Here is a 12947-nt window from a genome sequence, read left to right on the forward strand (position 1 = left end):
GCTCTGTGTGTGTGTGTGTATGTATAATCACTCCTAATTTCAAAACAGTGGGGTATAAATCATCATGAATAAAATTACCCCAGTGGGTCATTCAGTGTTTTATTGTTTTCAGATAATAGCTGAATGCTGACAATACTGCTATGACTATGAATAAGAAGACCTTTCTCCGTCTAAGAGTCACTAATATTTTCATTTCTGTGGTTAATAGTGTACTCCATTTCTTTTTCTCTTTTAGAGACTTAAGTAACAACAGAATAAGCACGCTTTCTAATCAGAGCTTCAGCAACATGACCCAGCTCCTCACCTTGTGAGTGTGAAAGTGTGGTACTGAGTATTCATTAATTCATGGGACCGCAGGCATTCTCTAGATGCTGGGCATTGCTACTGAACAAGACAGTTTCTATCCTCAAGGGATGTTTCTGTTGGTAGAAATAGACAAAACCACAAAACATGAATAAATGTAGATATTAGAAAAAGTATTAGGTTCTATAAAAGAAACAAAGGATAATTTATGTTTGTGGTGGGGTTAGGGGAGATCCTTAAGATAAGGAAAGTCCACCTTTGGGAAGGGATGGTTGGGCGGGGTAGGTGGAGGGAAGCATTCTGGGTTGTATTTAGGAAAAAGTATGTTGTGTTAGGGAGAAAAACACACAAAAAATAACAATATATTATGTGTTAACACTGTCAGTTAATAAGAAGCTTTAATACACCTTTTCTTAACTGCTTTATTTTGAAAATCTTTGGCCATTTTTGGGGATTTCTGAATAAAACAGACTGATCCATGTATGCTTTCAGAATTCTTAGTTACAACCGTCTGAGATGTATTCCTCCTCGCACCTTCGATGGATTAAAGTCTCTTCGATTACTGTAAGCATCTCATGTTCAACAAAATACCTCTTTTCTCAGAGATAGGAGTTTGGGGTTGTCTTTTTAAGGATCTAACTCCTTTGTTGATTCTTGGCACTTAAAGATACATGCATTAGGATTTATTATAAATTAGGAAATAGAAAAAATATGTCTTACTGGGTCATTGTCCAACACTTTTGCTTTGGACAATATACCTTTCTTTTTAGTGATACTCGTTGTTATAGTTATTTATTTGATTATATGTAACATTAAGATATATGTTTCGTACAGTTTCAATTAACTTTGAAAGAAACTTTCAAAATTAATTTCTTTAGAAATTACATAGTATATAAAAACATTTTTACTATAAAAATGTACTTGGAAATATGTGAAATCAAACATGATCCTTGATCCTACTCTCCTGCCTCAGAATTCAGTTAAAACAGTTTGATGGGCTTGCTGGTCCTGTTTCAGATGCATTTGTTTTTCTATTCTAATAGATGTATGCTCATGGCTGTATAGCTTTGTTTTGTTTTGTTTTTTGAGAGAGAGTCTACTCTCGTTACCTAGGCTGGAGTGCAATGGCATGATCTTGGCTCATCACAACCTCCACCTCCCGGGTTCAAGTGATTCTCCTGCCTCAGCCTCCTGAGTAGCTGGGATTACAGGAATGCACCACCAAACGGAGCTAATTTTGTATTTTTAGTAGAGATGGGGTTTCTTCGTGTTGGTCAGGCTGGTCTTGAACTCCCAACCTTCAGTGATCCACCCGCCTTGACCTCCCAAAGTGTTGGGATTACAGGCATGAGCCACCACGCCCTGTCCAGCTTTTTTTTTTTTTTTTTTGAGACAGAGTCTCACACTGTCACCAGGGCTGGAGTGCAATGGTGTGATCTTGGCTCACTGCAACTTCCACCTCCCAGGTTCACAGAATTCTCCTGCCTCAGCCTCTCAAGTAGTTGGGATTACAGGCGCACACCGCCACACTCAGCTCATTTTTTGTATTTTTAGTAGAGACGGGGTTTCACTATGTTGATCAGACTGGTCTCAAACTCCTCACCTTGTGATCCACCTGCCTCGGCCTTCCAAAGTACTGGGATTACAGGCGTGAGCCACCACACCCAGTCAATGGCTATGTAACTTTTAAAAGCCACAAATATTAATAGGATCTGTTTTTGTTCTGCCATTGTCTATTATTACTCAACATATGCTTTTGAATATTTCTAGTCTATCTCATATATGAGTATAAATACATATAAGATACAATATATATACATATAAATCAACCGTTTAACTGATACAGACTATTCTATCAGTTGGAGAAACTGATTTAATCATTCTCGTCTTTACTATAACTTGGTTTAATTTCAAATTTTCATAAGTACCATACAGTACTCTAATGAACATCCTATACATTCATCTTGGTGCAAATGTGCTGGCATTTGGGCAAGAACTTAGGGTGCGTGGGAAGGTACCATCAAGTGTTTGGGAGGATTTGTTCCCCAGACAAGACTTTGTCCACTTAGAAGTTTATTTTTCCACCAACTATTTAATAGAGTGCCTGTTTCAAAATGCTCTTGCAGCCATTGAATATCATTTATTCTTTTATTTTTGTCCATATGACAGATTGAAAGTTATTCCGCATTCCTGTCTTAATTTGCATTTCTAATTAGCAGAGCATTTGAGTATATTTTATTTGGTTACTGAGCACTTGTGCTTTTTATTCTAATGAGCTTGGTTATATCATTTCCCTATTCTTCATTAGGTATTTTATATTTTTCTTATTAATGTAGATATCTTTATGCATCTACTACTTGACTCTATGCTTGCAGGGTTTTTTAAATAAGAGAATTAATCCTGGCCAGGCGTGGTTCCTCACACCTGTAATCTCAGCATTTTGGGAGGCTGAGGCAGGCAGATCATGAGGTCAGGAGTTCAAGACCAGCCTGACCAACATGGTGAAACCCTACACTCTCTACCAAAAATACTAAAATTAGCCGAGGGTGGTGCCATGCATCTGTAATCCCAGCTACAAGGCTAAGGCAGAAGAATCACTTGAATCCAGGAGGCAGAGGTTGCAGTGAGCTGAGATCATGCCATAGCACTACAGCCTGGGCGACAGAGTGAGATTCTTGTCTAAAAAAAAAAAAAAAAAAAAAAAAAAAAAAGGAAAAAGAAAACGAAAAAAAAGAATTAATCCTTATATCTTATCTAAGTTGCAAATATATATCATTCTGTTTCTTACATGGAATATTGTTTGGATGTATTTTATGTTGTCAAAAATTTATCCCTCTTTTTCTTGATGATTTCTGGATTTTATATTGAGCCTTTGAGAGCCTTCCTCATTCCACGTTTATAAAAGGGAGCTCTTCTAGACTTTCTTTTAATACATTTTTAATTTTACATTTAACTCTTCCTTCTGGAAATTATTTTGTACACATAATGTGAGGTGGAGGTTGTTTGCTTTCTCAGATACCCAGTAGTACCAAGACTGTTTATTTTATAGGCCACTTTCTCTGCACTGATTTCAAATGCTTAGTATAAACTAAAGTCTCAGAATTTCTCTGGACTCTTGAGTTCAGAAATGGAGGAAGTTTAATTTTTATTTTTCTTTCTTTTAGTTCTCTACATGGAAATGACATTTCTGTTGTCCCTGAAGGAGCTTTCAATGATCTTTCTGCATTATCACACCTGTGAGTATCTACTTTATTAATATAGGTTTGGGGTCAAACCCTTCCAAGTGAGTGACTTGGAACAGTCCTCTGCCACTTATTTTATTGTAATGTTATAACATGTGGTTGGTTTCATCTTTAAAGAAAATGTGAAGATTTTCAGACTGGATATGATGCCTTCTACAAGATGGCTTTAATTTTCCCTTCTGGCTCTTCTTTTCCATTAGTCAAATTATCTTTGCTTAACTAAACGTGTCTCTTCTACAAATATGGCTCTCCCGCTTTGCTAGCCTATGTTTTTTTCTCATTATTTTCTAAATCTAGAATATCAGCTCCCTTTCAATTATCTGTCCAAACCCTGCTTTTCTAACTCACATCCCAAATATCACCTTCTCTATGAAGCCTATCCTGATTTGCTCAAAATGGATTTATTTATTCAGCATCAACTATGGCACCATGCAAAAACCAATTCAACGTGCTTCAAGACTATAGTTTGGAAGTAGGACACAGCCAAATGCTTAGATTGGGTGAAATGGTTTTTCCTTTGTGTTTTGATTTCAACTTGTTTGTACCTTTTTGGAAGTAAAATAAAACCATTTGAAAAATATAAGATAAGTGGGGTCCAAAAACCTCATTTGAGTCAAATTCCATTATTCCATTATTACTAGGTGTAATGTTAAGATCATGGCAAACCTACAAGGAAATCCAGTGAGCAGCCTTAGGAGCCAGAGTCTCCTTGGGTCATGCTGAGTTGGGTGCCTGGTGGCAACTATCTCCTTTAGCCTAAATAACAGTATCAGTTGTGCCCCAGTTCCCTAAGAGATTGCCTGCCATATCCTCTCCTGATTTTACACTTCTCTCCAAAACCCACATACTCCAAGAAGATATGAGTTTACAAAATTGAGAAAGGAATAATCATTTTTTGTTCCAAAAACATGTATATAATGGGAATTTTAAAATTTCCTGCCCAAAAGTCTAAGTTTTGCATCTTCTTTGAATTACCTTGGAGATCCAAATAATCATGTTATGTCTGCATTTGCCCTATAGAGTCTGTTATCAATTGACGTTTCGTACATCAGTCTATCACACTGGAGCCTGTTAACAATCCTTCCACTACACTACTAGGTCCAGGAAGGCAGGGCCTTTACATTTTCATCTTGATACCAAGAATCTACCTCTAAGCCACTCCTTTACAAACTCCATGGCTGCCACGTGCATGAGCTGCAATATGAAGGAAGCTGCTTGGCTCAGAGGTGCAGGGCTGCCACACAGTTGGGCAGAGATTCCAGCCTGGTTGAGGAGGTAGCCGTTCCACTAGTGTTATGGTCAGGCATCAGAAATGGCTGCACAGGAAAGGCACTGCTTGAGCTGAGCAGAACTTCCCTTCATGTTACCAGCCTCCACCCCCAATAGTGAGAGCAAGTGGAGCCTTCCTTGTCCTGTGCCCTGTTTTTGCCTTGCATTTCATTTGTGTCTTGTCTTTTACCCCCTAGATCATACAGAGCTCTGCTTTTTCACTTTTCCCACTTCCTCTCCTGTCATAGCAAGGACTTAAATATCAGCAGAGATGAGATCAAATGACTAAAATACATCATTTTGCTCATTTTTAATTTGAATGGTTTGAACCTGACATACACAGGAGCATAGTGTTCGCTACCTTCTGATTCTTTTTTTTTTTTTTCATGGAATATATTTTTATTGAGGTGCTGAGGTAGGGATGTAAAGTAGACTATGACCAAAAAGTGCCCCTTTTCAAGGAACTCATAGTGAGAATATAACAATTTTCTAATTTCATATGTTGTAGACACTTTCATCTGTTTATTTCATTGAAATAAAAATTTAAGATTTTTTAAATTGTTTAATTTTTTTTATAATGAAAGTTGATTTTAGCTATGTACAAACTTAGTTGACAATTTACGTTCTGATTCTTAAATTGGGCATTAAAACTTCCACAATAGGCCGAGCGCGGTGGCTCAAGCCTGTAATCCCAGCACTTTGGGAGGCCGAGGCGGGTGGATCACGAGGTCAAGAGATCGAGACCATCCCGGTCAACATAGTGAAACCCCGTCTCTACTAAAAATACAAAAAAATTAGCTGGGCATGATGGCACATGTCTGTAATCCCAGCTACTCAGGAGGCTGAGGCAGGAGAATTGCCTGAACCCAGGAGGCGGAGGTTGCGGTGAGCCGAGATCGTGCCATTGCACTCCAGCCTGGGTAACAAGAGCGAAACTCCGTCTCAAAAAAAAAAAAAAAAAAAAAAAAAAAAAAAAAACAAACAAACAAAAAAAAAAAAACAAAAAAACTTCCACAATATCAAGTATTATGATGCTACACATATATTTGGGGGACCACCTAAAAAAATAACTATACTGACAGTAGACCTAGAAGTATTACTTGTTAAAAGCTAATTGTAAATCAGGATTAAGCAGTTTTTAAATGCCATTGTGTGAATCTACTGCTTCGAACCAAGCTTCATAAGGTTATGAGTCCACTGGTTAACATCTCAGGTCTCAGTTTCTTAATCTGTAATGTGAAATATTAATTAAATGGACCTCATAAAGTTACTATTTAGGATAAAATGAAGTAATTCATATAAATGGCTTAGCCCAGCTCCTGCATATAGTAATAAATGTGAGCTATTACCTTGATTACTTTCCTGACACTACTACTAATGAACAAAGATAAAATGAACAACCTTGAGAAGAGACAGACACCCAATGCAGGTCCACCTCAGCTCTGGTGAGCTAGCTCTAGGCATCTTCAGTATTTCATGTTCTTCCTTTGTACTTACCCGTCCTTTATCTGCAACATTATTTGCAACCTTTCTTTCTAAGTAACTCTAACTATCCTACACAACGTAAACTTTCTTAATCACTAGTCTCCCAGAAAAGTTAGTCTGTTTGTTCACCATCATCTTGTAAATATTTCTCCTATGTGACTTCCAGTGAAAATTATTTGCATCTGTAAGTATATCTTAATGCTAATGCTAATCTCCTCTGCAGGAGGAGTTCCTTGGAGGTAAGAATAATGTGTTGTTTATATTTGGGTCCTCAGAACCTTTCATTGTGATTTAAGTCATCAGTAAATAATTGGTGAATGAAGTGTTAATGTACTCAGGGTGAGCTAACACTCAATATAAACATGTCTGTGAAAATATTACCAGACCTTCTAAAGCAAGATGAGTGTTAACACCAGTGACAACTCACTAAATCCCAGTGCATGTCGTTCAGGAAAACGGGGAATCCCCAGTGTCTCTATTTTCTGCTAAATTGTTATCCTCAGTAAATCTATGGGAATTTTCTGCTGAGCATCACGTTGAATTCTGTGCCCTTAGGAAATAACAATACTTCCATACTTGTGTGTGTGTGTATGTGTGTGTGCTTTTGTGGTGTTGTTTTTCCAGAGCAATTGGAGCCAACCCTCTTTACTGTGATTGTAACATGCAGTGGTTATCCGACTGGGTGAAGTCGGAATATAAGGAGCCTGGAATTGCTCGTTGTGCTGGTCCTGGAGAAATGGCAGATAAACTGTTACTCACAACTCCCTCCAAAAAATTTACCTGTCAAGGTATGGTTTCTAATTATTTGTACTTCTTTTAAGAATTACTATGTTAAGCAAAAAAAGAAAAAGGCAACACATTGTCACTCCAAAGGTATAGTTGAGAAGCCCAATCATTATATTTTCAGCCTATGCTTGGATAAGACAGAGCAGTTTCCTGAAGTGCCCAAGAAAAGAATTAGGCTTTTCAATAAAATCTTAGAAACATTCCATTGGAAATGACCACGTTTTGTTGAAAATGTATCAAAAATGCAGAGTTCACAATTTCTGGCAATTCCTTTCATAGCCTCTAACAAGTCAAATGTTTTGCTTTTGCCCTTTCTGAATACATGCCCTGCTTCTAGGGCTGCCAGGGCCCTGTGGCTTCCTCATTCCAGGTAAGGAGAAACAGGCCCTCCCGCGTGTTCGGCCCAAACCTTCTGACTCACCTCATGTTCTGCGGCCTTCCTGTGTTGATGTTCTTGTTTCTCGCTTGTTTATATTCCTTTCTTTTCCCTTTGTTTGATGTATTTGTTAATTTTAAATGTCATCCGAATAACAAATATTGTTTTCCTTTTATATTATAAAAATAATACGTGCCCCTTTATAGGAAAATGTGAACAGTAAGAAACAAGTTATTTTCTGCAAGAAGAAATAAAATTAACCATTCATCAGCATGCCTAGGGTCAACCACTACTCAAGTTGTTCTGCATAGACTTCCACAGATGGTAGCCAACTCTATGGACTTAGATTTCTTGTAAAAAATGGAATAAAGTTTACTATGATTCTTAGACGATGTGTGTTTTAAGAAGGTCATTCATGATTACTAGATAAAGGAGAGAAATTCTTGGAAATGTTAAATGTCTAATCAGAAAATGTTAGGCATATTTTATGTGCAAAACTAAATTCTAGGTGTTATGGTGCATAGAGAACTTTATGGTATGGTCTTGCCTTTCATGACTTGGAAACTTAACTCAAAAGATAAGCTTTCAACATTTGAATATTTGTGCAGCAAAAACATACCTCAGTAGGTGATATTGTGCTGCAGGCTGTCGTGTGAGCTCTGAAGCCCAGCCTGGCTGGAACAAAATTGCCGCTTCAATTTTCTTCAGGACTTGGGTAACTGTGGTTTCATTACTTCACTGGTCTGTGCCTCAGTTTCCTCATTGTAAGCAAAGGTGGTGATGGTTACAAGCTGAAGGAATTTTATTAAGATTAGATGAGTTAATATAGGCAAAAGACTGCCTCACACACAGAAACATTCAATATAAGTTAGTCACTGATCGTATTATTATAACATTTCAAAACACTGAAAAACGGTGATATAGGACACTTCATAATTTATGAATACAAAAATAATTTTGAAACGTATATACACCCTCAACGCTTTTAATTTGGCCTCTAATATATTTCATACTGGTAAATGTTTGCAAAAGGTAATTTCCAGCACATTGTAAATATTGTCATTAGCTCTGGAATCTAAATACCAGAGCTAAATTTGGAAGAGAAAAAAAACAAGATCCTCCTTAATAAATTGCCTTTTTTTCTTAAAATGTAATTTTTCTCCTTGAATTCCTATTTTCAATATCTCCGAAAATTGTATGATTTTTGCTCCAAAAAATATGTATATCATTGGAATTTTAAATTTTTCTGCCACCAGGACTGTTTTTACATCTTCTTTGAATTAAATTATTGCTGTTAATACTAGTCATGTGCCCCAATACGTAAAATGCAATTAAAAAACAAAAAAACACACACAGGGAAAGAAGGCAAGCTTTTATCCCTCCCTCCCTTCACTCAGTATTAGCGTGGTGTTTGCAGAAATAAAGCACTCCGTTGCTTTCTGCTTGCAATTGTTCAGCTGCAGGGGGAAAAAGTAAAAACTGAAGCTTGCTACGAAAAAAAAAAAAAAATACTAGTGCATCACTGATTGAAAATGCATAATTATTCTTCAATGTTTTATTTAAAGTCGACAGTAAAATTTTATTGTGACACCTCTCTGGGATTATGTGCATTGATTGCAATAATTGGTCTTTTACCATTCTAGATCTTGATTGGGACAGTGCCCTGTGATAAGTTTCTGCTGGGCTGAGAAGTAGATCATTCTCCTGCAAAGGGGGAGAGAGATTTCTGTCAAAGGGGAGGCAAGGAAGGTGTAACTGGCATGAAACCTTCCATTCAGCACATTACTAGGCAAATTACGTGGGGAGGTTGACAAACTGCAAACTGATTCTCTTACACCTTTCTGTGCCCATTGATTCTCATACTTTATTTTTAATAATGCTAATTCTTATCTGTATTGCTTAAAGTTTATAATTCCCTGGAGGTATTTTTTGAAAAAAATAATTACAACACAAATTTGAGAAAACCTGTATATTTGTATTCCACATAGATTACATTAATTTGTTAAATGTTCTCAGAAGTTCAAGATAAGTTCTCTCTCTCTCTCTCTCTCTCTCTCTCTCTCTCTCTCTCTGTCTGTCTCTGTCTCTCTCTCTCTTTTTCCCACCTTGGGAATCCCAATTCTCTGAGACCCAACAATATTGAAAACAGGCGAATCATAGCACTACAATGGCTTCTAAGTGTTCAAGTGAAAGGAAGAATCTCACATCTCTCACTTTAAATCGAAAGCTAGGAATAGTTAACAACAAAAAAAAAAAGTGTAACGATGAAGGCCATGTTAAAAGTCTAGATAGGTCAAAAGCTAAGCCTCTGGTGCCAAACAGTTAGCCAAGTTGTGAATACAAAGCAAAAGTTCTTGAAGGAAATTAAAAGTGGTACTCTAGCAAACACACCAATGATAAGAAAATGAAACAGCCTTATTGCTGATATGAAGAAAGTGTTAGTGATCCAAATGGAAAATCAAACCAGCCATAGCATTCCCTTAAACAAAACCCTAATCTAGAGTAAGGCCCCAACTCTTTTTATTTCTATGAAGGCTCAAAGAGGTGACGAAGCTGCAGGAGAAAAGTTGGAAGCTAGCAGAGGTTGATTCGTGAGGTTTAAGGAAACAAGCCTTCTGTGTCACATAAAAGTTCAAGGTGAAGCTGCAAGTACTGATGTAGAAGCTACAGCAAGTTACCCAGAAGATCTAAGATAATTGATGAAGGTGGTGACATTAAACAACAGATTTTCAGTGTAGATGAAACAGACTTTATTGGAAGCAGATGTCATCTAGGACTTTCATAGCCAGAGAGAAGTCAGTGCCTGGCTTCAAAGTTTCAGAGGACAGGCTAACTCTCTTGTTAGGGGTTAAGGCAGCTGGTGACTTTAAGTTGAAGACAGTGCTTGAGCATTTACCATTTTGAAAATCCTAGAGCCCTTGAGAATTATGGTAAATCTACTTTGCTTATACTCTGTAAGTGGAACAGAGCCTAGATGACAGCACATCTGTTTACAGCATGGTTTCTTAAATTTAAGCCCACTACTGAGACCTATTGCTCAGAATGATTTCTTTCAAAATATTACTGCTTCTTCACAATGCACCTAGTCACCCAGGAGCTCTGATGGAAATACACAAGGAGAATGATGTTTATATGCCTGCTGATGCAGTATACATTCTGCAGCCCATGGATCTAGGAGCAGTTTTGATTTTCAAGTCTTATTATTTCAGAAATACACTTCATAAGGCTACAGCAGCTGTATATAGTGGTTCTTCTGATGGATTTGGACATAGGACATTTAAGTCCTTCTGGAAAAGATTATCACCATTCCAGATGTCATTAAGAACATTTGTGATTCATGGGAGGAGGGCAAATATCAATACTAACAGGAGTTTGGAAGAAGTTTATTCCAATCTGCATAGATGACTTTGGAGAGCTGAAAACTTCAATAGAGTAGGCAACTACAGGTTTGATAGAAACAGCAAGAGATTAGAATTAGAAGTGGAGCCTGAAGACGTGACTGAATTCCTGCAATTGCATGATAAAACTTCAGTGAGTAGGGAGATGCTTCTTATGGATGAGCAAAGAAAGTGGTTTGTTAAGATGCAGTCCACTCCTGGTGAAGATCCTGTGAACATTGTTGAAATAGCCACAAAGGATTTAGAATATTATATAAACTTATCTGATAACACACTGACAGAATTTGAGACGATTGACTCCAATTTTGAAAAAATGTTCTACTGTGGATAAAAGGCTATCAAACAGCATCACATACTACAGAGAAATATTGGGTGAAAGGAAGAGTCAATCAGGGCAGCAAACTTCATTGTTGTCTTATTTTAAGAAATTGCTACAGCCACCCCAGCCTTCAGCAACCATCACCCTGATCAGTCTCAGCAGCCCATAACTTCAAGGCAAGACCCTTGACTAACAACAAGATTACAACTCACTGAAGGTTCAGATATCGTTCACATTTTTTTTTAGCAATAACATATTTTATAAGTAAGGTAAGTACATTTTAAGACACAGTTAATATATAACAGTATAGTTACAAATAACTTTTATATGCACTGGCAAACCAAAAAATTTGACTGTCTTTACTGCAATATTCACTTTATTGGAGTAGTCTGGAACAAAACCCATGATATCTCTGAGGTCTGCCTGTGCATATATTCATATGTACATACATTTTTGTGTAACTCAGTATTTACCTGACTAACTTGAGCTTTTTTTTTTTTTCATTGAATGGCTACAAAATCTCATGTTCTTGATGCAGCATGAATGGAAATAGTTTGAGGGAAAAATTGCTCTTTTCGGCACTGCCTAATGCAACTTTCTGCAATGATAGAAATGTTCCAAATTTGTGCCATTCAATATGGTATCCACTAGCTACATAGGATTATTGAGCACTTACAATATGGCTAAAGCAATTGGGAAAACTAATTTTTATTTTATTTACATTTAAACTTAAATATACATGCATGGCTAGTTGCTACCATAGTGGATAGTGTAGTTGCTATAAGAACTCAGAGGAATAATTTGTGTAAAAGAAGGATGGCTATGAAAGATTTAATGGCATAAGTGGACAAGCAGACAGGTGTGAGGATAGCACTACAGGTGGGCAGAACTATGGGAACAGACCTTGCACTGTAGGAAACTTCTGGAACTGTTCCAGGCCACCAAAAACAGTTGAGCTGAAACTCGTTAATTGTAAGATGATGTAAAGCCCTAAATGTATCAGTTCAACTGTGGAAGTTCAGTTGAATATTCACTAAACTGTCAGATCAATAGATTGCATGTATTTCAAGGTGTACCTTAAATTAAATAGCAAACAGCATGCATGTAAGCCGGTTGGCAAGCAGTGTAGACATTCCGGACTCAATCAGTATTGCTGTGGTTGCGTTTAGAAGACTTTAGAGTTTACTCAGTTTTTCTATAAATGAATTTTAGAGTGATAGGCACTGAAGCTTACAGTGCCCTTTGCCAGCATTTGTCTCTGCATTTGTCAAACTATTTTGAAGTTTCATTGTCCTATTAATGAACACTCTGCTAGTTCAAGGTTTATGGCAATTAAATTGGATCTTTGCCAAAAGTTCTACTGCTAGGAATAATAATAACAATAATAGCTAAGTTCTACTGAGTAGTTTACTTAATGCTAGGTACTTCACATAGATTTTTATCTCTTTTAATCTTTCTACAATTCCTATTGTCAATACTATCATTTCCCCATTTGAGATATGAAAATATTGTGTTTTAGAGTTATTCAGCAATTTTTAAAAATCACTCATCTGCTGAGTGGAGCCAGAATTTGAACCTTGATTCTGACTCCAAAGCTTACTGCTAAAGTTTATTTTATAGTTTTCAACAAAAGCATTTTCAAAATAAATGTATGGTATAAATAAGAGTCCTACCCTATTATTAAAACATACTTAGAAAATGAAAATTCTGAACTACCTCAAAAGTTTTACTAGAAATATTTGCTTATAAAAATGGATTGGTAGAAGGCC

The 12947-nt window shown here is 36.9% G+C and overlaps 1 protein-coding gene across 2 annotated transcripts in view; it reads left to right on the plus strand.

The window, feature by feature from the left end:
- The window catches only part of SLIT2 (slit guidance ligand 2), a 377295-nt gene that overhangs the window by 304373 nt on the left and 59975 nt on the right, over positions 1 to 12947 (plus strand). For both annotated transcript variants that reach the window (XM_003927471.4, XM_003927474.4), the window contains 4 exons: positions 236 to 307; positions 796 to 867; positions 3468 to 3539; positions 6924 to 7087. In XM_003927471.4, the coding sequence (XP_003927520.1) occupies positions 236 to 307; positions 796 to 867; positions 3468 to 3539; positions 6924 to 7087 (380 nt within the window). The remainder of the gene's footprint in view (positions 1 to 235; positions 308 to 795; positions 868 to 3467; positions 3540 to 6923; positions 7088 to 12947) is intronic.

The sequence above is a fragment of the Saimiri boliviensis genome, chromosome 3 (assembly GCF_048565385.1).
Source record: "Saimiri boliviensis isolate mSaiBol1 chromosome 3, mSaiBol1.pri, whole genome shotgun sequence".
Lineage (NCBI taxonomy): Eukaryota > Metazoa > Chordata > Mammalia > Primates > Cebidae > Saimiri > Saimiri boliviensis.